The 27,718-nt window shown below is 38.9% G+C and overlaps 2 protein-coding genes and 2 long non-coding RNA genes across 6 annotated transcripts in view; 3 read left to right on the plus strand and 1 right to left on the minus strand.

Annotated features, from left to right (window-relative positions):
* Positions 1-16,061, plus strand: LOC121723821. Its single transcript, XR_006035054.1, has 3 exons — positions 1-11; positions 11,514-11,518; positions 15,979-16,061. It is a non-coding gene; the product is annotated as an uncharacterized LOC121723821 (long non-coding RNA).
* LOC121723620 (cytochrome P450 7A1) lies at positions 5,290-8,799 on the plus strand. The gene is made up of 6 exons (XM_042109478.1): positions 5,290-5,420; positions 5,861-6,101; positions 6,427-7,034; positions 7,358-7,488; positions 7,782-7,960; positions 8,069-8,799. Exons 1-6 carry the CDS (start codon positions 5,341-5,343, stop codon positions 8,369-8,371), a joined length of 1,542 nt encoding a protein of 513 aa, XP_041965412.1. The 5' UTR covers positions 5,290-5,340; the 3' UTR covers positions 8,372-8,799.
* On the plus strand, positions 13,546-15,497 carry LOC121723812. Its single transcript, XR_006035048.1, has 3 exons — positions 13,546-13,575; positions 14,206-14,212; positions 15,414-15,497. It is a non-coding gene; the product is annotated as an uncharacterized LOC121723812 (long non-coding RNA).
* rpap2 (RNA polymerase II associated protein 2) overlaps positions 15,262-27,718 on the minus strand; it is a 23,469-nt gene continuing 11,012 nt past the window's right edge. For 2 of the 3 annotated variants that reach the window (XM_042109377.1, XM_042109367.1), the window contains exons 4-12: positions 24,346-24,444; positions 23,894-23,959; positions 23,705-23,793; positions 23,583-23,618; positions 22,423-23,320; positions 20,053-20,147; positions 18,074-18,154; positions 16,649-16,717; positions 15,262-15,678 (exon numbers count right to left, since the gene is read on the minus strand). In XM_042109377.1, coding sequence (XP_041965311.1) covers positions 15,525-15,678; positions 16,649-16,717; positions 18,074-18,154; positions 20,053-20,147; positions 22,423-23,320; positions 23,583-23,618; positions 23,705-23,793; positions 23,894-23,959; positions 24,346-24,444 — 1,587 coding nt within the window. In that variant the 3' untranslated portion in view covers positions 15,262-15,524. The remainder of the gene's footprint in view (positions 15,679-16,648; positions 16,718-18,073; positions 18,155-20,052; positions 20,148-22,422; positions 23,321-23,582; positions 23,619-23,704; positions 23,794-23,893; positions 23,960-24,345; positions 24,445-27,718) is intronic. The other variant, XR_006034981.1, reaches the window with a different exon arrangement.

Consider the following 27,718-nt stretch of genomic DNA (forward strand, 5'->3'; position numbering starts at 1 on the left):
GTGACTGTTCAGTATTGTTCACATTGACATTTTAAAACCAGACATAAAAGTAACTCAAACGTTACTTTCTCTAGTAACTAATTACTTTTGATATACAGTAATTGGTAAAGTAATTCAATTCCAGTAACTTGCCCAACACTGTTGATAGGTGGTGATGATGTTAATGATGATTGATGATAGATGATGATGATGATGGATGTTGATGGATGATAACTGATGATGGTAATCATGATGATTTATTGTCTCCTATTGGAAAAATTTGTTTTGGACAGAGAATGCAGTGGATGCAGGCATACAGCACACATACAGCATACAGCACACATAATTCAATTAAAGGTCACACTCTTGTTAAAAAGCCATTTAACACGCACGCACACAGGCACGCACACAGGCACGCACACACACACACACACACACACACACACACACACACACATGTATGTGTGTACATCAATACATGCATCTTCATAATAGTTCTGAATATTGCACATAGCGGACATGCCACTTTACCATAATGACACTATATGAACTCTATGAACTTTATAAATAAAGGTTGAATTAATGAAAAATAAAATTGCACACTGCTTTATTACAAATGTTGTCCATATCCCCATAAATAATGAAGTATAACAAACCCACTTAACATATTTTGTAGTATAACAATATAATTGTTTTGAACATATTTTGGATGTTTATGTGATTGTATAATTTTTTTTGTATCTGCATTCAGTTTTGAGCACCCTGTACTACCAACAAATTATGTTTTCTATTGTTTATTGAGATTTTTTGTCCGTTCACCTAGTGAGAGAGACTATCTTGTGCACACCATACTTTGTATTAGGTTCTGAGCTCTGCAAAGAGCTGAACTGAATTGTTGATTTAAGATGAAGTCACTCGTGTCTATATTCTGTGATCTCTTTACTGGAGCTGGCAAACAACTTTAAGCATGTTAGTAAGCCTATATACTGTACAGTGCACCTGAAAAGTTTTTAGACCCTTTCAAGTTTCCCACATTTTGTTATGTTTCAGATTTCTTAAAATGGATTCAATTCATTTTTTCTCATCTACACACAATACTCCAATACTCCACAAGCAGGTGTTTGGAGTGTTTTGTAAATTTATAAAACATTTTATCCCATTTACATTTACATTGTTATGGTGCTTGCAATTGAGCTCTGGTGTATCCTACTTCTATCGGAGATGCATCTAGAACTTGATTGGAGTCCACCTGTGCCTAAATTAATTCATTGGATATTATTAGGAGAGGCACACATCTGTCTACAGTGGGGAGAATAAGTATTTGAACCCATGCTAAAGTTGACTAGAAATTGAGTAAAAATCCAACCTTTAAGTACACCAATTTTCTAGTGAATGAAGAATGTATCGTAAATAAATAAATAAATAAATAAATAAATGTTCTTCCTTAAATTACAGGGCCAATAGGTACTTGACCCCTATGTTAAATTCCCATAGAAGCAGGCAGATTGTTTATTTTTAAAGGCCACTTATTTCATGGATCAAGGATACTATGCATCCTGATAAAGTTCCCTTGGCCTTTGGAATTAAAATAGCCCCACATCATCACATACCCTTCACCATACCTAGAGATTGGCATGGTTTGTTTTTCAGTTAGCCTATTAGCTGGTTTGATTTGCATTGATAAGATTTGTATTGGTAAGAGTGTCCCATATTACCTGAGTTCACCCCCTAAATAGTTATTGCTTGTTTCATAATAGCTCCCTGGAATGCTCCTAATCAAAGTGACTGTTGAACACGAACAGGGTGGAAGTGGTTATCACCAGACAGCGGTGTCAGCAATCACATACACGGACTCTTGATAAAATACTAATCTGATTTCAGTAGGTCAAGGTTGTTTGTAATGTGAGGACTTATGCATCCATTATGGTGTTCTGACCAAAGGTGATGTATGATCTGTAAGTTTAGGATTAGCTAGATTTAGGGTAAAAATAATGTGCATGCATATTTTATATAATCTTAAACACATTCACAGCATGTATTTTCAGGAGTAATACACATCCTGTATGTAAAAGATACCCTAGCAAGAATACTGAGAAAGACTGCCAGATTTTGATACACATTTCTTATGAAGTTGACATGTCAGTCAGAATTTCAAAGTGGATCCAAATTTCTGTATAGCGTTTTCTCCCTGCTGTTTTTTTCTCTCTCAGGGGTCCAAGCAGGAGGCTGCGGGACTCCTATTGTTTTTGTTCTGATTATTAACCCTTTCATAATATAACCGCAGTATAACATTTTCCGCAGCAAAACCATATCTGCAACCATAACTGCAATAGGTACAGACACCAAATTTTCACCTTAGGTCCCAAATCAACGCATGATCTCAAAGAAATGAAATTACCCAAGTCTGTCCCCAGGGAGCACTATAATAAGCACATTTACATTTTTACTAATACCTCCAGAACCATATGGAAGCCATGCCCACTTGACCATGGCAAATTTTCCCACATTTTCAAAAACCTCAAAAGCAAAACTATTCTCCTCCTAGACCGTTGATCCAATTCCAACGGAATTCGGTACACATCATCTACAGACCAAGCCTAACAGATTGGCTTTTTTGATTCATCACTCTCTTTTAAAGTTATCATCAATTTCAACCATAGCGGGTGCTACAGCTGCCATATGTTAACATTTAATTAGGTTAGGTTAGGTTAGATTAGATCTATTTTATCTAACCTGTTAGGTTACCGTAAATCCTCAAATTATGACCGGGATTATATTTATAGCTAGACCTCGGCTAATAGCCAGGGCCGTGGTTGATTTGGACAAATAAAGGCCAGCCCCCTAATACAAGCCGGGGTAATTATTGCCTACCAGTAGGGCTAACACTCCATGAACACTAGAAGACATTGTTTCCATTTAACTCAATGAAATAAAAGCTCTTCTTCATATTTTATATATTGTTGGTTGATTTAAGACTGTTGCCAATGAAAAGTCGCTGTCCTACACCAGGGGTCTCCAACACATCGCTCTCAAGCTCAGTCACTTGCAGCCACCCCCTCAGCTTGCCGGAGGCTGAAGCACTACATTTAAACACAATTGTTCCAGCCTACATAATTAAAAAAATAACTCAATTTTGGCTACTTGGCTACGGAATAAGTTTTCCATTACGGCACAGCGCACGTTCAATGAATGAGTGAAAGTGGCTGCCTTGTCTAGCAATAAACAGCAGGTGGAAATCCCGACACTCTTTTAACTATACTGTACAACTTAATATCAAATACCCCCCAGATTTTAGTGCCCATCAGTCCCAACATTTAGCAATATAATAAATCAGTCCAAAAGTAAATTAAATCCCAAACCAAAAATCTTCTGCTTTTGATAACCTACCGGTATTCCGCTCCAAACGGCATGTTTCACAATAAAACGTATGTGAGAAATAAAGGCCTGCCTCGAATACAAGCCTGCCCCAAATAAAGGCCTGTGCTTTGCGCAGCCTAAGTAAATAAAAGACCCCGGCCATAATTGGAGGATTTACGGTAGATAAACACACCTCCTCAACCATCACCCTGAACACTGGCGTACCAACACTTCACCTACAACTGCACACCTGGACATGGCTCTAACACCATTATGAAGTTTGCAGATGACACTACGGTGATTGGTCTCATCAGCAACAACAATGAGACGGCCTAGAGGGAGGAGGTTCAGCACCTAACATCATGATGCACTGACAACAACCTGGCTCTTAACACCAAGAAGACCAAAGAGCAGCCTCCTTGCCTGTGCAATTTTGCTTGGACCCTGATAATTACTGCTTGCGGTTTTATATCAAAATAGTTTTTCCTGTATTATTCATTACCTTATGTTATATGATTGGCTTTGCTATCCAGGAATCTGTTCAATTACAGCCTCCTGAATTTGAGTCAAAGTATGTTTATAGAGCTGGTAAACATTCCCTTGAACAGATTTTGTTTCAGGATTGATCACAAAGCATGACATCCAGTGTAGTTTATCTATGGTTTCAAGGCCAAGTGGACGCCCCACTAGTTCCACAAGTGTTAATAATTAAAACTACAGCAGATGACCTTCAAGGTCTTCCCTTATCATTTTAGTTGGCTCATCAATGTTGGCAGCGTCATAGGCACTGTGACTGACAACTGGCTCAGATAAAGTATTCTCTACAGGTGCAAGTGATTAAGTACAGGTAGTAAGACTTAGATTGTTTAATTGTTAAATTCTACTGTCACTCAGTGTGAGGGGAAATCAGAAAGAAGAGGCAAATTAAGAAATGTGTGTTTTGCTGCCTCTAATTAAATAAAATAACATACAATACTTTGATTGTTCTTCATGCAAAGTCAAATCTAATCATCATAACATCCTATGTTTTCTTTGTATGGTACCTGTTCTTTACAACACACAAAACATTGCAGGAGTACAAAATCAATGAACCATGTGACCAACTGCAATTCATAACCATCAGTAGCCTTCTTAACCAGCAGTGCCCCTTGTTAGAGGCAACAAATCTAGGTTACTACAGTATAAAGTCAAAGATGTGTCAATGGCAGTTTTGACAGAATCAGCCCTATGGATTTGATATGCAAATGACCTATTGATGCAAATATAGATATTTAAAAGTAAAAAGCAACCACTGGTTTCTTTGGTGTATGGAAAATATGTTAATTTAACTTAATTTGTATGTGTGTGTGTGTGTGTGTGTGTGTGACATTTTGGAGGGGGAGGGGTGGGGGCTAACAGGGGGAGTTGTTGTGGCAGTGCATGTTTATAGAGCACAACAGTCATATGTTTGATGTATTAAAACCATAGAACATGATCTATCATATTTTATATATCATGATTTTCTCCAAACATGTGTCTGCTGACAGATTTTGTTTCATCTCATATCTTTTACAAGTGTAACTGTGGTATGAATACAGGTGTCAGACATTTATTGAATAAATACAAGGTCAGGTGAAAACATATGTTATCATGTGCATCTCCACCCTCCTCAAATCACATAAATCAAAGACCTTGAAATGGTTGGTTTCCCAACCAACAGTCGTAATCAAAGTACAGTCTGCTAGCCCACAGGTAGAGGTGTCCATGGACTCAGTTCAAGGCCATGTAGACTCAGACACACACACACGTGCACACACACACACACACACACACACACACACACAGAGAGAGAGAGAGAAACCTCTGCACACACTGTGATTTCAAAGAGGCTTCTGGCAACAATATGCGACTACGTCATAAGTTGTGATGTGAACATACTATAAAACCTGAGACAGAGAAGAACGTTTCAGTGCATCCTCCAGGATAACGTTTTCAGCGTATACCACCTGTTTTCATATTGCAACAATGATGAGCATTGCATTCATATGGGCTGTTGTGGTGGGACTCTGCTGCTGCTTGTGGCTGGTTTTAGGAATCCGCAGGAGGTAAACATTGATTAACTGAAAATAATATTAATTTAATATGAATAGATTTTTTAGCATTTTCCTCCTCATGTATTTGTCATGTAGTCACTCATATGTTATGCTTGCTATGGGACTTGTAACCAAAGCTGTTATAACAATACAGCTGATCACAGGGTTTACGTCTCTTTTTACTATCTAATGGTGTTAAGCTCTTTCAGCTGGACAGTTTTAAAATTATAAAATGAATCTACAAATATGTAAAAAAAACTGAATACCTGTCAGGACAATATGTTCCGGTTTGTTCTTCACATCAACATTTAAAATGTCGACCTAGTGTTTCCCACACCTATTGGAAATGTGAAGAAACCAGTACCCCTAGTTAGTCTGCCTACACTATGCACATGATGGAACTTGGTCATTTCTCTCTGTCTAATCTGTAATTGTCTGATGAATGTTTTTAGGCAACCTGGAGAGCCAGCAGTGGAGAATGGCTGGATCCCATATCTTGGATGTGCCCTCCAGTTTGGTGCCAACCCCCTAGAATTCCTTCGCAGTCGGCAGAAGAAATATGGCCATATCTTCACTTGTAAGATTGCTGGGGACTATGTTCACTTCCTGTGTGATCCTTTCTCCTATCATTCAGTCATCCGCCAGGGCAGACACCTTGATTGGAAGAAATTCCACTTTAATGCATCCGTCAAGGTATGTCAGACAATCAGTTGAAGACACTAAAAATATGGTACATCAAACTAACTTGACATGAGTTTTGGTTCAGTCAAGTTCAGTTTTTTATATTACATACTTTTATATACTTTTTATACTTTTATATACTTTTTATATATATACTTTTATTACTTTTTCTGCTGTTAGTGCATGTTGTGTGTGATGTCTGTATGCTACTGAGACCTTGAATTTCCCCTTGGGGATCAATAAAGTATCTATCTATCTATCTATCTATCTATCTATCTATCTATCTATCTATTCAGTGTTGGTCTTTTGAGTCTGATTTTGATTGTATTTATTCTAGGCTTTTGGCCATGAGAGCATGGACCCAAGCCATGGCTACACAACAGAAAACCTGCACCAGACCTTCCTGAAAACTCTACAGGGGGAAGCTCTGCCTTCACTCATTGAGACTATGATGGAGAATCTACAAACAGTCATGCTACAGTCTGACACACTCAAGGTCACCACCTCCAACTGGGAGGTTGACGGTATCTTTGCCTTCTGTTACAAGGTTATGTTCGAGTCAGGTTACCTCACATTGTTTGGAAAGGAGCTGGGAAATGGTGACAAGATCCAGGCTCACCAGGATGCCCAGAAAGCCCTTGTGCTCAACGCCTTGGAGAACTTTAAAGAGTTTGACAAGATCTTCCCAGCGCTGGTTGCTGGTCTGCCCATCCATGTATTTAAGAGTGCACACAGTGCCCGTGAGAACTTAGCCAAGACCATGCTTCGTGAAAATCTGAGCAAGAGAGAAAATATGTCCGATTTGATTTCTCTTCGCATGCTCCTCAACGACACCCTGTCCACATTCAACGACATCAGCAAGGCCCGCACCCATGTGGCTCTGCTTTGGGCGTCTCAGGCCAACACCCTACCTGCCACCTTCTGGGCCCTCTTGTACATGATCAGGTACAAGCACAACCCTAATGTATTGCAGATAATCAGGGAACCATACAGTAGGCGCAAGATAAATGCTATCAACTCATTCAGTGAAAGCTGCTGATAGTATCTGGTGTTGATTGCATTATGAGTGATAAGGGCTACACAATCATGCACAGATAAAGTATTGCGTTAAGGGGGAATGTCATAGGAAGTTATTCTAATACTACATAGTACAGAGCAAGTTTTTGCTGCTTTCACAATTCTCTATAACTGCACCACATATTTATAGAGTTGACAAACACAAATGTGGTCAGTAATCTTGTTTCCTTCGTACATGTCCTTGTCTACAGGAGCCCTGAGGCTATGAGAGCCGCTACTGCAGAGGTGAAGAGTATCCTAGAAAGTTCCCACCAGAAAGCAGATCCAATGAACCCTCAGCTCGTTCTGACCAGAGAGCAACTGGACAATATGCCTGTCTTAGGTAAAATAATCTTCACACACTCTTAAAACCGATGTGTTGAACACAAGACAGCTTGCGTTGTTTTAACATATCTCTGTGTCCAGATAGGGACAACGCAACTTTGTTACACAAAATGTGTTGAAAATAACACAACTTGCGTGGAAACCAACACAACTTGCATTGTTTTTTTAAACACATCTCTGTGTCCAGGGACAACACATTTGTTTTAAGAGTGCACCAATGTTGTAAGTTTCAAGTTGCAACAATATATGGATATATGCAGATGTTATAATTATTTGTTCTCTGCTTAACAGACAGTATCATCAAGGAAGCCATGCGTCTGTCAAGTGCTTCTCTCAACGTTCGGGTTGCCAAGGAGGACTTCCTGCTCCACCTGGACAACAAAGAGTCCTACCATATACGCAAAGATGATGTGATAGCACTCTATCCACAGATGCTTCATTTTGATCCTGAGATCTACGAGGATCCTTTGGTTGGTGAAATTAATCTCATTGCCTTATCCTTACTAGGCTATATCAAAAGTAATAAGAATATATCATTATTCTAACACAACTCTCTAAATTCCTTTTTTCCTTAATAGACCTACAAATATGACCGGTACTTGGATGAAAATGGACAGGAGAAAACAAACTTTTACAGAGATGGACGCAAGCTCCGCTACTATTATATGCCTTTCGGGTCTGGGGTAACTAAATGCCCAGGACGGTTCTTTGCTATGCATGAAATCAAGCAGTTCCTCTCGCTTTTGCTTGCATATTTTGATATGGAGCTGCTGGACTCTAGTGTTAAAGTCCCCCCACTTGACCAGTCACGAGCTGGTTTAGGAATCCTCCAGCCAACATATGATGTTGACTTCAGGTATCGATTGAAGTCTCAGTTTTGAGAGCATGTTTTAAATTATTGTCTTTAATGTATATTGAGATTATTTTTTTTACCACTGACTGATATGCATAATAATAGATTTTTGTTTAGAAATAAGAATTGTGTGTAATCTGTATACTGTAAATGGTGCTGTTTGTGACAGCAGGCATGTTTTTGATTATCTTGTGTTGTTATCAGTAATATTTACTGCATATACTTTCCTGGTAGACTCCTAGAACACTGAATGATACTAAGCTTTCATTACAGAATGTCTGCCAAGGAAATGACAGAATCTGTACTGTACAATCACTGTGAATTGTGAATTATTTCTTATTGCAATCACAGATGTAAATAAGTCTTAAATATTCTGACCAATACATAAGTCTTAAATATTCTGATGAAATAACATGTAAACTTGTCCCCATCATTAAAATGATGTTTTGTTTTGTATCCATTTTGTTCAACATTTATTTACCACATTGGTTGGCTGCACAGCCTCCGGTCATACTGGTCTTCCCAGCATCACTTCCTGCCATTCATCAAATATTTTTGCTTTTATAGGGTGAAATACTCTTTGTCTTTTTACACATCTTATGGCAAGCATGCGTTATGTACATTTATTTAGTTATGATTGCATAAGGGGGATTTCTGCATCAAAACATAATGTCCTCTTACCCTGCATTTTACCATTTGTTTTATAATGCATTCTGCATAGCAGTAAATACACCTCAAGAGACAGTCCAGAAAAAAAGTCTTCAAAGACAAAAAAATGAAATGTCACAGCAGTGAAATTTTTCAACAGTGAAAACACAACAGTGACAATGTAAGTGTTCTTAGGCTGTGGTCACAAGTTAAAATCACATTTGTAAACATTGTAAACAAATGCTGATGTATAACCTCACCGGTTTATGACATCTCCCTCATGTAACTCTACTGACAATACATTAGGGTGGATAAGAAAACTTAGTAAGAGCACAAGTTGGATACTGTCTGTCCACTAGCCACTTTTTACCACTGTCTTTCTGCCTCACTGCGTGCTATATATGCATATCATAACCCCTCCCTCCATGCCACAGCCGAACTGTGGCCACACTTAAACATTTTCTTAATATAGTTATATATATAGATATATATAGACTTTATTCTTGCACTGTTGCACTGTTGGACTTACTCATTTGCACCATCACCATGACACTCACTCACACAGAGCACCTTACCTTACCTTACCAGTCCCTGCCTCAGTCATTGCAAGTGCCTCTTGATTGATTGATTGATTAATCACCCACTATGTGGATACTGTTTTTAGAATTGATTTAGATTAAGTGTTATTTATAATAATTTGTATTTTAGTATATTTAGTATATTATTTATGTTCTACTGTCCTTATTGCTTAGTTGTGCTTTTTATATTATATACTTTTAATTACTTTTTCTGCTGTTAGTGAATGTGTGTGTGTTGTCTGTATGCTACTGAGACCTTGAATTTCCCCTGGGGATCAATAAAGTATCTATCTATCTATCTATCTATCTATCTATCTATCTATCTATCTATCTATCTAAGTCCAGGGACCACAGATGCAAATTAGCTAACTAGCTAACTCTGGTATAGAACTAGTTCTGTACATGGTCCCTGTCAACTAAACTAATAAACTAAACTAAACTAAGTCCAGATACACAACAATTCAAGTGACCACTGATGCACACAAGCAGGCTGCCCACAGCATTTTCAAGTGGCTAGAGCAAATGTCTAATAGACCAAATTCTCCTCCAAGAAAACCTTTTGGAAAATGTAAATACAGCACATCAATCCTGTTCACCATCAACACACATTCTATAACAACTTAAATCATCTGGATAATAGCAAATTGTAATTGCCTGTGTCAATATTGTTCTTAGATTGCCTTCTTAGATTGCCATTTCCTGCCAGCTGACACAGTGTTATCTTAAAGTGATACTGAAATTGTGTGTGATGGCCAACACAGGTCACTTCAGTTCGATTAAGTGCACTCTAGTAGTCACAGGTCATAATGCTATAATTTGTGTCACTACAGGTCATATACAAATGGGTGAGACAGCAAAAACAATATTAACATTTTGTTGCTTGCTCTAGCTGGAGTTTTATTTTACTACTGATGGTATTCAGACTTGCTGTTATGGACAGGGTTTAAACCAACAGGGTTCGAATTTCAATCAGTATAGGCAATGGTGTCAACGTTATAATGGAGAGTAACTATAAAAGTTAAAAAAAGGAATGGACTTTACCTTGCAGGCCTATGGAGGGGAAAAGGGGCGTAGCATACAATGACTATTGCAGGTCATTGGGTAGAGAAAGGTTGTTCTCGGGCATGGTAGTATGTTCTATGACCAAACTTTGAGCTCCATGTTGCTGGTGTCAGCTGGCCAAACATGAGTCCTTTTTTCCAAGAAAGGTGTGACTGCTTTTGTACTTCTGAACAGAGTGGCAAGTTGATTTTGAATTACCTACCAACGCACCAAAAACCTTTAATGATATTAACATAAAGAACCTGCCCTACATATCTCTATTATTGACTACATTATATTGTTAAATGATTACAACATTATATGATTTAAAAACATCTGCTTTACCTGAGGCAAGGTAATGTAGGCAAAATAGGCATGGAGTACTGAACACGCAACTGTGCTTTAAGTAAGGGATAATGTATAGAACGCCGGTCATTATTGGGAAAATAAGTCCCGACAGGGCGAACCAGACCCTGACGCGCAGCGGAGTTTATAGTAGTGATAAAGTAAATAAAGAACATGACATGAATTGTGCACAACATTCTTTCCACACAAAGTTAGCTGTTGTATTCCCATTGCAGAGCCAAGTCATAATTGTATAGTTTTGTTATCATTCCTTAAACATTTTTTACATTTTCAAAACCATACGTCTATCACTCAAAACTACTGCTTTTAAAAAATACCTTAAAAGACAAAATCATGCCAATGAATATGTCCATATCACTTTCAGGGTATGGACATTGGGACCACTGACACTGACTGGCATGCACTGGTATTTCCTTCAGGAAATGCTTTTTTAGTTATTATGACCGCCGTGCAGCAGGTTATAGGCGATATAGGTTTAGTCAGTTTCTTTTTCATGGGGGACCATACAATAAATTAATGAAATGTGTGTAAATTTAGTAACTGTACACTACGCATGCACACACAGACACACACACACACACACACAAGCATAGACCAACGCACACACACACACAGGTATGCACACTCGCACGCACGCACACACAAACACACACACATAACCACACACACACACACGCATTCATGAACACACGCAAACACACACATAAATACATGCACACATATGCAGGCACACACACACACACACTCACGCACGCATGCATGCACACAGACATAAACACACACACACACGTACACATAAAGACACACGCACACACATACACACAGAGTAGACAAGTAAGCATACGTATGCACGCACGCACATGCACGCACGCACAGGCTCACATGCATACACACACACACACATATGCACGCACACATACACACACATAAACACAAACACCTACACGCACGCACAAACACGCACACACACATTAAAACACACACATGCAGGCACACGCACACACACACACACACACACACACACCATTACCCCCATTATACACTCACAAGCGAACACACACACATGCAACGCACAGACACATAAAAAACACACACACATGCAGGCAAGCACACGTACACACACACACACACACACACAGTGAAAACACACACACAGAGAAGCACACATATACACAAAAGCAAACGCACACATGCACACACTCATTTACATACACACAAGTTGCAAGAGTACGGGATGGAGTAGGAGATGGAGACAAATTGAAAAGCGTGATTTATTTTTGTGGAGAGAATGTGCAGGACTGAGCGGTGGTCATATTTTGTACCGCTTTGCGGTACATCTATTTATTATTCTTCCAGGGCCTAATTTGACTTGAACCGCTTAACATAGAAACTTGGTTCATTTTTTTTCTAATGAACTTTAAATGAAAGTTACCATCAGCATATTCTGGATGATGTCACATTAGTTGACATACATGTGAACCAAAGAACAACAGAATAGAGAGTGAACTCATCAATCCCCTCCCTACCCAGCCTGATGGATAGTCATGGATAGCATGAAATGTCATGGATAACATTTCCAGTCTGGAATATTTTTCAGGATGTCTCAGGATGACAATGCCAGGAATCATCCGCCTCAAACTGTGAGAGTGGATCAGGGAGAATGAAGAATCACCTCCACAGATAAATTGGCCAACACAGAATACTGACTTCAGATATGCTGAAAAAGATTTTACGCAGAACTTTGTCATATGAAAAAGATTCTTAGAGAAAAATAATGGAACTGAACAAAAACAAGTGTTGTGAAGTTGCATATGGTTGTCAGAATAATGACAAGGTAAATGCTTGAATGTGCACCATAACCCTATCAAAAGACCATCATGGATTCATTGAAATAAGTTCTTTAACAAGAAAGAAAGACAAGAAAGATGGAATTCTCAAATTCACAATTCATAAATCTATCCTTGTATGCAAATTAGTTGATACAGTTGCTTGCATGCATATTAACTTGTGTAGTAAGATCGCTACAACTGATTCAGAATGCTGCAGCAAGCCTGGTCTCCAATTAGCCAAAGAGGACACATGTAACTCCTCTCCTAGTTACTCTGCACTGGCTCTCTATAGTGGCCAGAATTAAATTCAAATCTCTCACTTTGGCCTATAAGACTGACTGTATCTGCTCCCTGCTATCTTAATTCAATGATCAAGATGTACATCCCCAACCGCCCACTGCTGTCTTCTGATGAGCGTCTGTTGTGTCGACCAGTCTTAAACGCTAGGTCAAATTCAATTCCTTAGTGGTTCCATGTTGGTGGAATGAATGGTGAAGAGAAGTTTTTTTAGGCAGCGGCGTTATCTGGGCCAAGTTGAAAGCAGTTGTAAATGTACCAGAAGCCAGAGAAATGTTATTTACATGTGTGATTGCTGGTGTGATAGGAGGGGCAGTCGTGGTCTACTGGTTAGGGCTTCAGGCTTGGAAACAAAGGGTTGCTGGTTCGATCCCCAACCAGTGGAACGGCTGAAGTGTCCTTGAGCAAGGCAGCTCACTGCTCCGGGTTAGTGTGTGCTTCACCTCACTGTGTGTTCACTGTGTGCTCTGTGTGTTCACTAATTCACGGAAGGGATAAATGCAAAGACTAAATTCCTTGTAGGCAAGTATACTTGGCCTATAAACCTGATTTATATTTTTACATTTACGTGATGGTGGGAGCTATGTCTTGGAGTAGGTTGGTAGGAAAAGGGTCTAGTGGGTATGCAGTAGGGTCTACATTTTAGAAGTTTAGACACCTCACTCTCAGTGAGAAGGGTGAATGAGGGTAATGATGCACCCTTAGCCTGGAGAGGTATATTGTGAGTACTTGGGTCAGAAAACTGACTGCTGATGGCTACTACCTTGTCAGTGAAGAAAGAAGTCAATATGTCAGCTGTGAGGTTGGTAGCTTGTGGAGGAGATGGAGGATTGCGTAGTTTTGAAGGTGGAAGAGTTTTTGACTGTTAGTGGTACTGTGAATCTTGTAAAAAGCCTTCTTTGTAACACATACAAAACACCAAATGAACATGTCAAAAGGGTTAAAAACTTGATTTGTGTTGCAGTGGGTCTTTAATTTAGGCCTAATAAGAGTTTGACTTATTTCAAGGCGTCTTATCAAGAAAAAAATTCTTAACACACTGCCAGCCAAATTTGCTTGTTTTCATGAGATGTCTTAAGTCTTAAAAAAAGATATTCAAAAAGTCAAACTGTTATTAAAGGGAAACTTGGCAGGATTTCCCCCTCTGCTGGAGAAATTGTGCATTATGCTATTTCAAACTGTGGGAAAAGGTACCGATAAAGCACATGGATTTGTTTATAAGCTAGCGAACGGTTAGCATAAAGTTTGGCAGAACTATGTGGATGTTACAAGGTAAGAAACACGATTTAAAACGAGTTTCTTGTTTCTCACTTCTCTTTCCGGGACGGTAGTCTCAATGTTGGTTTTCCGCCTGGGGACGCTAGGCGCAGCGGGGAAAGTCACCATTTTCACCGGAACAGGTCATTTAACCATCCAAATGATTTCTAAACGGGTTTATTACATTGAAATAGTTGCCAAGTTCCCCTTTAAAGGCATTTCTGTATTATAACATGTTTTTCTAACATTTTAAGAAACTGATTTTTGATTTTCATGAGCTGTAAGCCATAATAATTGACACTAAAACAAAAAAATGGCTTGACATAGTTCACTCTATATGTAATGAATCTAGAATATATGAATTTACTTTTTTTTAATAAATTAGGGGGGGAAACAAGAACTTGTCTACACTATTCAAATTTTTTAAGATTCACATGTACAATCAAGCAGCATGATAGCTTAATATTCAGTGGGGAAATTGACTATTGCATGTCTTTATGACAGTAGGAAAACAGCCTACAAGACACACCCACCTTAAAGGAGGAACAGCAGAACAAGGCCTAGAAAATAACATAATGGGACTAGGCTAACACGGACATAAAGTGCCCTCTACTGGCTCGTACGAACTTTGAAGAACCAGATGAACTGAGAGAGCAATGGGGAGTCACGTGACTTCTTTATTTAACATTTCTTTAAAACGGTGCTGAACTCTAAAAAGTGTCTAAGCTAGCGACAGAGCATTTACCCCAGTATGTTCACATTCATCACTGACTGAGTGCGATTTGTCAATAACAACAACAGTGCACTAAAAATATTACAGACCACTATTAACCTCCAAACTACAGTGTGTTTCATGTGACATATCTACACACTGCAATTAAAATCACATTTCCCAATTCCAGTCAAGAAGACACATATTTTATTTAAAAAAAAAAAAAAATACAGAATATTCTCACAAACATGACAAGTGAAAATGCATTTACACAATGATTATCAAATGGGTTGATCAGACTTTCAACGCTATGTGATTAAAAAGTTAGAACACAGAACACAGATTTAATCATTTGAATTCTCTTTCAACATATCGTCTATACGTGTTTCCAAAGTTCTTATTGGGAAATCTGATGGTAAATCCTGGTGAATAGTGGTACTTCTGGTTATGGCATTACTGATGTAATTCATCTTGGGGGTTGAATAATCTAATGAGGCTGTGTAGGTCCTGGTCAGTCAGTTGTACTTCTTTCATGAGAAACAATATGAACTCCTTTGCTGATGGACAGGTCAAACTCTCCCTCAGTAGTGGAGAGACTTCGGTTAAACTAACCCAAGAGACAAACAGATTAATAAAGATTTGTTAGGCACTTGGTCCTCTTGTCAATCCAAAACCAACTGGATGGGATAAAATACAACATAAACATTGTATTCTGAGCTATGTATACATTTTGTTTACCCATTCTAAAGCTGCAAAGGGTTCGATGACTGAAATGACATACAATTCCAAAAAAACCTTTTCACAAAAATGTTGGCTACAAAATTGATTAGTTGAACATTTATTTTGGCAAATGATCAATCGATTGGAAAACTCTTTGTTTATTTTTTATATTTAAATTTCTTAGCAGTCACTTTTGCCCAAAGTTTGGACAAAACTTTTCCAGTTTTCGGAGTTTGGGCTGCCTACAGAGACTTTTTTTTTGTTACATTATACTAATGGGATGAGCAGATTGTGAGATGTTCGCTGAATGTAATATTTTTTATGGGCTTCATATCACATACTGCTGATTGCATTAACATATACCGGTATAGGGCAAAACGTATCCACACTTGGATTAGGATGATTCCACCACAGGAACATGGGGGTAGTTTTACGGGGTCTCATTTCAATGATTACAGCTGATTTGTTAATTCTCGGTATAAAATGTACTTTTTGGTCTTTCTGCCAAGTTCTTCCAAGATTTTAGTAATATGAAGTACAATGAAAAGAGACCATCAACTCATTCTAAACAGTCAGCAATAAATATTTTCATAATAGCGGACAGTGTAGGTCAGTGGCTTCTGGAAGAACCAACTGTCAAATTTGGTTGAATTGGGTACAGACAAGGAACTATTCAAGTTGAGAGGTGGATGTTCTGACCTCCCAAACAACTTCATGAAATTTTGCCCCAGAACATAGAACTCCATAGTGCATATCCTGTATGGAAAGTTAGAATGACAGGTCCTTGTCCCTTTTAGATGTAGTCATACATAAACAAAGAACAATGTGAATTTTTAGTTCAAGAAAATTGCACTTACACATGAAGGAATATTACTGCAATCACTGTCCATTCTGGGCCTCTGTGGATGATGCTTGTATTGGTAAGCCTGAGTAAAGATTGATATATATAAAATAGTTAAACAAATAAGATAATATGAAGAATAACGGGTCGACGGGTCATGGGCACTATGCTAATTATCTGCATAGCTTGTCAGTAAGCGATGTGCTGATTTGCTCTTTAGAAAGGCCGTCAAATAGTGCCAAAATGTCATACTCATAATTAGAGTCTTGTATTTTCAACACCTTTTCACAAGTTCAAAATATAAAATCATTGACTTAATCGACTCTGAGGAAGATGCAGTGCGTCGAAACGTCAGTCGATTGTGCACCATAATTAAACAACTTTAAAAGTTCTCTGAGTGCTCCGGTCATCCCTGGGTTTATTCTCTTGGAAGTAACCCAGCCAGTTTCTCTGACCCTTGGTCCTGGACTGTGAGCACCAAAAAGGCTTGAGTGCAAGTGACACCCTTCTTACAAGTTCAAAATATAAATGCCATTAAATTAACTCAATTAACTGAAGCCAATGAAGAGTAACTAACAGCAGAGTTACATATGACTTCTCTGGCTGATTTAAGACCAGATGTATCGCAGCATTCTGAATCATTGTCTCACTATGCAAGCAGGTAGGCCAGCTGACAATGAATTGCAATAGACAGAACTATGGCCTGCACAAATTGTGTGGCATATGGGGTTAGATAAGGTATGTTTCAAATATTGTAAAGGATAAACCAACATGACTTTGTGTGTGCCATTTTAGCAGGGGTCAGTGAAGATGAGCCAAACTGAATGATAATTTGTGGGGAAATAACTGGATTAGCTGGGAATACCAGAAACTCAAATTTGGAGAGCTTGAGCTGAAGGTGACGGTCTTTCACCTGGACTGAAATTCTGAAATCGGAGCAGAAATAGTAACTAATGTAGTGTTGATATACTGTAAGTCGCTTCGGACAAAAACCTTAAAGGCGCTCTAAGCGATGCTGGGTAACGTCACTTCTGTTGACGTTTAAACAAAACAGAAAGCTAGCTCGCCACTTCCTCCCCCTCCCTCACGTGCAATTGAAACTCTCCAAAACGCGCATCTCGACGGTGATTTGCTGGAACAGTTTGTTATGTTTTTATGGGCAAGGTTTGCCCAAGTTGTTTTGTGGCTGTTTTTGGAGCCTGGGTTGTCCACAGAGATCACATTTTTTTACAGTGTATTCAGGACACAGGCAGCTAGTGGATGGTGAGGTGATGTTTGCTGTAAGTGACAAAAAATGTTTTAGCCTAAAAACCGTATGACATCGCTTAGAGCACCTTTAGAAACCATAAACATAAGAGATGCTAACACCCATGGGTTTCAGTTCCCTTGATAGTACTTCAGAGGTGGTGCAAGTTGCGTAATGATGGTAGAAATCACTCACCTTAAAGTCCTAACTAGATTGTTTAGGTCACTGGAGATATCCCTCATGGTAAGATGCAAAGGACCCACAATTTTCTTCAGGCTTTGTTTCCAAAACAAAATAAACAGATTAGTTGAAGAGATTCGCCAGAATGTACAAATCAATCCCCTTCAAGAACAAAATAAATACAATCTTAATCTTGAACGTTATCTTGAGTATCTCATTTCACCTCCTTTCATGTACCAGATGTTCTGGAATGACAATAAATCATCCTTATCCTAATCTATCCATTTGTTGGCAGTAAACTACATGACTACAATGCCTGTGTCAAAATTAACAGTCTACAGTAAATCCTGTACCGCTAGTGGAACAGCAGGTGTATTCATTCATCAGTTCCTCATACCATACCATCTTAATAAATAAAAATACTGTTAAGTGGATTGAGGAAAGTATTATTATAGCCAAGGGTGTTGAACAATAGCTAACTAATAGCTATGGCAATAACATCATTCTGGGAAATGGAGCAATCAGATATTGAAGGCATAGATTGAAGGCATATATTTATCTATCACTCTATGAGTGAGGTGCATGCACATCTACAAAAATTTGAACAGGTGCTGGGTATACCTGACGAAGACCTCTGGTCGAAACGTTGTAGCTTATTAAAACACTCTGGGAGCTTAAAGAACAGTGTGCGGGTATTTTTTTGTTTTTTCATAGATGTATCTATGCCTGATCCCTTGGTTGGCATATACTTTCAATGCATTAGACTTGGCCAACAGGAAGTGAGGTATTTGGGATTTTGTGCACACTAATGAGCCACGGTTCTAAAATTGTTTAGCCTGTTGTCTATTAGTGAAACACAACGCATTTGACCTCTTCTGATGGGGAGAGAAGCATGACTAAGGAGAACAAAGACAATAGGTTTAGCTTTTATTTAACATTACTGATATTGAGCTTGAACTTAAACATAAAGCTAACATCAATGAAAAAACGCACTGCTTGTGCGTCTATGGTGACGTGGAGAGAGAGCGGTCGCAGATAAGCATTGAAAACATCATAGAAAAATGATTTAATAGCATCAACCAAATTCACTATGAACCATTGATAGTATGATATCAATGTTGTTTGAGTAAGGCAAGCAGCGGGCTACAAAACTTATGAAGGCTAATTATAATTATAGGCCCAGCCAAAATTGATTTGCCCCATCCAAAACTGAAATCCTGAATCTGAATACGGATGGATCCAGAAATTATTTTTCATCAGAAAGGTCTGCACTCTCGAGTGGCCTTCTAGTTGCCATATTAAAATGAGTGTGATAGGCAGGAGAGAGGGTGGAGTGTAGTGCTCGTGCATGTGTGCTTAATTTCACTTTTATTGGGATAGAACGAGCCGGATGGTTGTAACACTATACTCTCATTCTAGCATAATAATCAAGGAACACCATGGGAGCAGTAGCACAATGATATCATGCAGCACCTGAAAATAGTCCCCGTAAGCTAACTTCCTGCAACAAGGTCGAGCTGCAGCAGACGAATTGGTTAGTGACTGGATATTACGCCTGAATGAGAGTAGATAGTTCCATGTCAAATCAGCCTAGGAAAATAGAAAATTCTCTTGGTCAGTGGCGTAATGCATTTTAGGTAGTGTACGATAGCGATTTTTAGACAACGCGCCAGACCACTCCCTAGGTTGTTCATTGCCACACCTCCTGGCGCACTGTTTATTAGACGTGCAAAATACGAAAATAAACTTTGCGTCGGGTGTAAAACGAGTTTTCAAACATGCGCCAGGATGGAAAAAAGGGGCCTGTTATTACATAATGGTTAACTATAGAACAGGGCTGCTTAAAATATACCCTAATATCTAAATGCTGATTCTTTTGAGTGCAACTTTTTGGCTGGAAAAAATATCAAAATGTGTGTCTACAATGAGATGTGTAGCAACAGACACAAGTGAAACTTCATAAAAATGTAATGCACCAATTTTTTCTCACCAACCTTCTATTGAGCCTCTCCACTACTATGCGTTTCTGGATAACATGTTGTGAATGGCAGTCCACCAATGGGAGAATAGGGTCCTTCGAGCTTTTGGCCTAGAACATTTAAGTATTGTGGCGGGTCAGAAAAAGAAAAACCAAGAAATTAGAACCAGTGTAGTAGATGTTTACATTCAAGGCAATTTTAAGTTTTTAAAGGAGAGAGTCGTCAGACATGAGAGTCGTCTACACATTTTCCGCCTCTTCCGCCGCCAAAAGTTGACATGTGAATACATCGTGCCAATCATGTGTTGTAATCTCTCAGCTGGAGTGAGGTTGGTATCTTGAAGCCTTGCGCACGTGCAGTTCTGCCCGAAATAGATGCCCGATAAGTGCCCAACATGTGTTGCAATATGACCGCTGAGTGGAGGGACTTGCCTAAAAGGACTTGATCAACTGACGGAGCACAGTTGATCATGTTCATGGAATGCTGTCGGTCAGAAAAAACGTGACAAAAATTGGTGTTATCTGACACGAGTTAGCCGGGGTAGCGGCTAAAGCGACCAAAATGCCTACAAGCTATGTTATAGGGGCATGTACTAAACTCTGCCTTTGTGCCTCCTAACTCAAAATGTCATGATAAGTGCTTTGCAACATTAACAGGGTCCTTACATGACACCACCAGTGCCAAAGCATTGCATAAACTTGTGTTCATAACCATTACTGCAGTAAAGAGCATTGAGAGAATCTTTCATATATGGACAGTAAAGTAGATTTGGCTGTCTGCATATTAAATATACATACACACACACACACACACACACACATATATATATATTAGGGGTGTCACGATTCTCCAAATCCTCGAAGTAATTTTCGATTTAAAAGTCACGATTTGATTCGATTTTCGATCTTTTTTAAATATTACTATTAATGCATTCCTTATATGTTATTTACTCTTTTTGGCCTTTTCCTTTTCTGTTTCAGGGGGCTTTTATTTTGAAACGGCTTTTCATTTTGAAACCGTTCCAACCGCGAGGTTGTAATGTAAACAGAACTAACATCTAACATCTAAAACAGAGACGTGAACATAGTGAAATGAAAACACAGAATGATAATTTGATCGTTTTAGCACACTCCAAAGAGACCCAAGGTTAGTGTTCATGGAATATGTAGCAGCTACTGTACTTATCAATGTGCATTTTAAGCCTTAAAGTAACTTTGGACTGTAACTAGATCATCTTTTCACTTGCTAAGTTGAGTAGGCTAAGTTAGTTTTAATTGACATGAATGAATGAATACTTCCACACCGGTGATTTCAAAGTAGCAAGGGGGGGGTTTGATTTCGGTAGGTTGATGTGTATATTTTAACTGGCTGCAACCTAAAATTAGAGGAGTGTTGACGCTGCAGTTCAGCACGTGCGTGTGCGTTTGTGCGTCTTGGCATACATGCTGGACGTGACATTGGGGGTGTGGCTGCATCGTCGATTCTACTTTCAAGTTCGAAGTTCGAGATTGAGATGTAATTTCGATATAAAATCGAAATTGTGACACCCTTTATATATATATATATATATATTTATTTATCATATGCTGTCAATAGCCTTAAAACATCTTTGCCATGTTTTTAGGCATAAAATGTCATAAATCAGGCTTGGAATAATATATCACCAAACTCCTCTGTAAAAATATTCTAAATATAGTTAAGCATAAGACTAGAAAGTTTGGTGTCTGTAAATGCTTCTGAAGTGGAGATTTTGTGCTCAGAGAGGGAGAGGAAACTCACTTTGAGAAAACAGCCTTGAAACACAGTCAATAAGATTCCGTTCTCAGCCTAGGTTCGCCTTTGAACTTTCGCGATTGGTTGCTGATACAAAGGAAATGTCCATACTGTATATGGATCACATAGAGTGATACAGGAAAAATAGAGCGTCCCAACGGTACTACACATGATATGTTTTGGATCACAGTCACGGTAGTGCTTGCAAGGTTAGAATGCTAACTTTTAGATAGATAGATACTTTATTGAAATTCAAGATTTGGTGAATTTAGGAGAAATATACAGGAGTGAGTAAACACAATGTAATGAAATAAATACTTAAATTTGTAAATTGGACTTTTTTTCGTTGTAGCAGTGTGACAGAATATGCTAAGGTAGCAAACTAGCCCAAAATCTCGAAATTGACCAGTGCATGAAAAAACAATGTTTTCACCTGCCATGTCTCGCCTTAAGATCAATTTCCAAAAGATTTTATATTCCTCTTTTTAGTCAACATTAGCATGGGTTCAAAAACGTATGAGCCTAACTGTATACCAAAACATCATATCACTTTTTTGGCTGTTCTACAATAGAAAAATGTAACAATTTGTTTAGTCCAAAAATATGACTGACCTCACAGGTAACATCTTGGTTGTCAGTGCCTTTGTGTGAATCTTTCGGAAGACAACATTCTGTGGTTAATTCTTTGATTTCGACATCCACTGCAGGAGTTGCTCTGCAAAGAGTAATGTAGTCTGGAGCTGGGGTTGTAGGTCTCTCTGTCCCCCTAGTAGAACACAAGCTCCCTTCTGAAGTCTCCTGTATGTCATCTTCATCTAAGTCCTCTTCCTCTTCATGTTTCCATGTGTAACGGTCCCCCATGGTGTAATTGGACCCATACAAAAACGTCATGGTTCCGTCTGTTTTCCATTCCAAAAGGGTGTGCTTTAGGCGCTCCATCAAATTGAGCTTTACCAATGTGGTTTCAGGTTTGCTTACTCCTCGCAATTCAGTCACACCTGCTTCGGTCATACGGATTTGGCTTACAGCTGGGCCAGTCTCATCTGTTATTTGTATAAGACTTGAAGTCTTGTCAAGAAATGGTGTGGCAAATTGTTTGTGATCAGTTCTTACTGAAGACTGACTCAAAAACCTCTCCTCAACCTCACAGTCTGCATTTGGGCATTCCCCTGCAATCTCTTGACAACAGTTTGCAAAAGATAGCATCTGCACAGAAAAATCCTGCATGGCTGCTGTTTCAGATTCATTTGGATGGTGACAGATACAAGAAAGCGTTTTTTCTTTTTCAGCTTGAGCTCCTTGAATGTCTCCTGAGTCTTGGGGAAGCTCTCCCCAATGTACCCTTAGGTGACACTTTGATAAGGCTTTGGAAATGAAACTCTCCTGATTCCCATCATCACTGCTGTTGATATAGATTGCAGACTGGTGGGCTTCTGGGAGAACAGGATTCTCAATATCAGCTTCTTTCACCGGCCTGTCCACCAGCATTACTTCAAGCCCTGAGCTACCTCTTAATAGGAGTAAAGAAAACAAAGTATTTTATCACCTCATCCTATGAAATTTTTAAAAAAAAAGCACCAGTGTTTCCCCTATATGCATTCAGCAGCGGCGCACCGCCACAAAATCTTTACATGAGGAATGTTGGAAAAGGTGACGCGCTGCTGCTGAATGCATAGTAGGGGAATCACTGCATCTATCTTCATTTCAATTCATGCCCCATAATTCTATTAAATCCAATTATATTCCATAGGCCTTCCTTTATTTATACATACCCGTCTTGTTTCTTCATTAGTTTCACATCAGGAGGTCTACAGGCATAAAACAGAACTTGAAAACAAATTCTCTGCAAAATGTGTCAAGTATTTAAATGACAAACCTGTGTCTCATATAGTACCTCTCATCTTCCCTAAGCCAAAGGGGTGTCTTCAATATTTGAACTTCAAACCATTTTGAGGCTTTATAACAGAAGTTGCTGCAAAAGCACTGGAATGAATTGAAATGACATCTTAGTGAAATGGACAATATATTCACAGAAAAGCTACTTTTTGGTGGTGCTCAAAGCAACCCAGTACTTAACAAATACCTTTCGCTCAGTGATGTCGTAAATTTTATTTGTCTTGGTGGAAATTTTATATTTTTGGTTGGGTACCTATTGAAAGACAGAAAAAAATTGTATATTAGGATGGAAAGAAATGTCACATATTTATTTCCAATAGAGGAACTGAAAGTTAAACAAAGAAACTGGAATAACCACCCACTTTCAGAGTGTTTTCTAGCCACATATGATATCCCAGTGACCATATTTTGTTGTGAACAAATTTGTGACATGTTTTTATCCAGTTAAGTAAGGAACATTGGATGACACAGCGTTTGGGTAGCAGAAGTAAATGCACATTCTATGTGGTAATGCAGCTTCAATGCAAATGGAGTGACCGATATACCCTGAGATGCCTAATTTTTGGCAAAATATCTGTGTCTAATGACAATGACACAGCACTTTACAAAAAGGCATTTGGTGACAGTGCAGTTACTCACACTATCAAGTTTGTTCAGACAAATGGGGTAACCACAGAGCTTGGCAATGGTTCTTTCCTCCACGATATCCTTGTAATTATCAGCAGTGATCAAGTGAGCCTGTAAAATGGATATAACATTTATGGTTTTACATAAAGTATGTATTAAGTATTATGTGTGTTGTGCACAAGCTTGGATTTTCATAACTTTAGGGGCTAGGCCACTTGGCCTTCATGTGGGCATATTTGGCAGGGGGCACAAAGGCCACATGTCAGGGCACTAAGGCCAAACTTAACTATACAGTATTCTACATAAAAATAATCAAAGTTGTATTTAGCCTATTCACAGCAGTAGACCTGCATCACTATGAAACATGACAAAAACATGAAACATAACATATTACATAGAATAGAATCATCTGATTTTAATATTGCAGATATTGTGGTGGATTTCTATGACTTAAAGGATGCATGTATGTATTTATAAACTTTGATATTACTGCAATTATTATGAGACTTCAAGGCCTGTACACATCTTAAGCAGACCAGGCCAGGTGTCAAAGAGTGGGGTGAATGAGTGCACAGTGACACTGGGCCTAGACGGTCAAGAGCGAGAGGATGAGGTAATGGTAACTGGAAAAAAACAGAATCAGACAGTTTTGCATGTAATTTTTATGCATGATATGACAAGGGGTCCCACCAATATCCGTAACCTTGGTGGATGCTGATAGGCCAACAGGTGTCTTTCGAGGGAGGCGAGAAGGCCCAACTTCAAGGTTAAGGAGTATAATGTGAATAATAATAATGAAATTTAAAAGCCCAAAGTTGGAGACATGCATGTTGAAATTTGCTGCAAATTCAAAACTGAATTACTCTGGAATGGCTAACTGTACAGGGGAATATTTTACACCTTTGAGTTCGGTAAGGTCTGCTGTTTATCCTGATATATGGTTTGTTATGTGTTGAGGGAAGAGTTTGTAAAGTATTTCACCGAGATGAATGGGTAGGAAGATGGGCAAAGAACTGTATGTAAAATAATATGATTCAATTAAAGTTACTTTTCTCGCAAACCGTTTACCACAGATACTAGTGGCTAACATCGTGTAAAAGCTGAGAAAAAGCTCTTTCATGTGATGTGATACATGTAATGTCTGTGTGATGAGTAGGCTACTTCGCGAGTAGTTCAGCAGAGAAGAATGGGTAAATTTGGACGCACTTTCTTTCCTGCCGTGCACGGTCACTTTCGCCACTGCGTAAAAGACTAAATTAATTTGCACTGTGAATGCTAAGATTATTTTGGCAGGCCATAGGCTAAATAAAAATTGCTATTAGTTGGATGCAAAGCAGAATATTGAAAGGGGGCACCAAGGCCACATTGACCTGTGAACCTCCGATTTTCAAAGGGGCATCACGGACAATACAAGGGGCAATGACTACCATGGCCGTCGTGAAATTCCTACCCTGGTCGTGCATATTGTTTCAACATGCATTATAAACCCCATTACATTTACGTTATTCTTTGGTAGGTGCGTTAATCGAAAGAGACTTACATCAATAGAATAAAATTTAAGCTATTAACATTTAAGCTACAGAACTAGCTACAGCAATAGAAAAACATTTAAGATACAGTGCAGAGGAGACTATAGCTAGGAATTACTAATACCGTATTTTCCGGACTATAAATCGCACATTTTTTCATAGTTTGGCTGGTCCTGCGACTTATAGTCAAGTGTGACTTATATATGAAAAAAAAATTATATAATTGAACATGTTTTTAAATGTCAATTCATATTAACGGACATGAACCCTACATGAAACATTACCGTCTACAGCCATGAGAGCGCGCTCTCAAATGCACAAGTTCTTGCAGTGCTTGCACTATGCCTGAAACACACGTGCATACCTAAATCCTCAAATTATGGCCGGGATTCTATTTATAGCTGGGCCTCAGATTCTGACAAATAAAGGCCAGTAATAATTTTGTTACGATTTTAACTCATAAAAGAGCTCTTCTTAATATTTGATATTGTTGGTTGGTTTAATATTGTTGCCAATGAAAAGTCATTGTCCTGCACCATAAGTCTCCAACACGTCGTTGCCAGAGGCTGAAGCAGTAACAGACATTTAAACACAATTGTTGCTGCTAGGCATCAGCCTACGAATTTTATAAAAAAGTAAATAATGCATAATTAAAAAAAATAACTCAATTTAGGCTATCGTAGACCTCTTTGGCTATACGGAATAAGGTTTCCATTACAGCACAGCACACGTTCCATGAATGAATGAAAGCGGGATGCCTTATCTCGCAATATGATGGAAATCCCGACACTCTTTCAACTACATGAAACTTAATAGTGAACCATCAAATACCCCATAGATTTCAGTGGTCATCAGTCCCGATATTTAGCAATATAATCAAACAGTCCAAACGTAAATTAAATCCCAATTCGAACATCTTCTGCTTTTGATAGCCTACCGATATGCCGCTCCAAACAAAAAAGTAGGCATATGTCTCAATAAAACGCACCACGTAAGAAATAAAGGCCTAGCTGCCTCGAATACAAGCCTGCCCCAAATAAAGGTGCTGTGCTTTGTGCAGCCTAAATAAAAGAGTGAATGTTTTATTTGGATTGTGTTGGCCAAGCCGCGCGTGTTCATTGAGCAAGAGTGGGAGGGAGAGGGGGTTTACTTCTATACTGTTTGGTAAAGTTGAACAGTCTACAGTGAACAATGAAAGTAACGAGAGGTATGAAATTATGATTCATTTATTTTAGTTTTGGACAACGTCAGCTACCGGTAAGTAAAGCGGGAGATGTGTGTTGCTTATGCGGCCACGTAAGCTGAAAAGCACTGTGTGAAACACTACAAAGGGTGTGTCGTGGTTCTGCCTTTTCAGACCGTGAAACAGGTTCGTGGATATGAGGGTTTTGAATTGCATATCATTACAGCTCTAGTCAATACTAGTACTAGAGGATAGGAGTGCCTACATATTAAAAGTTTCTAAGCTACAAAATTTTTTGTCACATCCAGCAAACCACTCGTCTTAATCCGCTAGCTGCCTGTCCCCTGATATGCTGTAAAAAAACAGTCCCTGTGGACAGGCCAGGCTCCAAAAACAGCCTGGTCCAGCCTGGAACATGAAACATAAAAAACTGTTCCAGCCAATCACCGATGAGATGTGCGTTCAGGAGAGTTTCAGGAGGGAGGGGGAGGGAGGCGCAAGCTAGCTCTGTTTTGTTTGAAACGTCAACAGAAGTGACATTACCCAACTTTGCTTAGAGAACCTTTAAGAACTAGTCAAGAATGGAAGAAGTGGTAGTGGTAGAAGGGGAGGTAGAGGAGGGAAGAGAGGGAAGTGGAGAGGAAGGTGGTAGAGGAGGGAAGAACGTATCAGG

This window comes from Alosa sapidissima, chromosome 1 (genome assembly GCF_018492685.1).
Source record: "Alosa sapidissima isolate fAloSap1 chromosome 1, fAloSap1.pri, whole genome shotgun sequence".
Classification (NCBI taxonomy): domain Eukaryota; kingdom Metazoa; phylum Chordata; class Actinopteri; order Clupeiformes; family Clupeidae; genus Alosa; species Alosa sapidissima.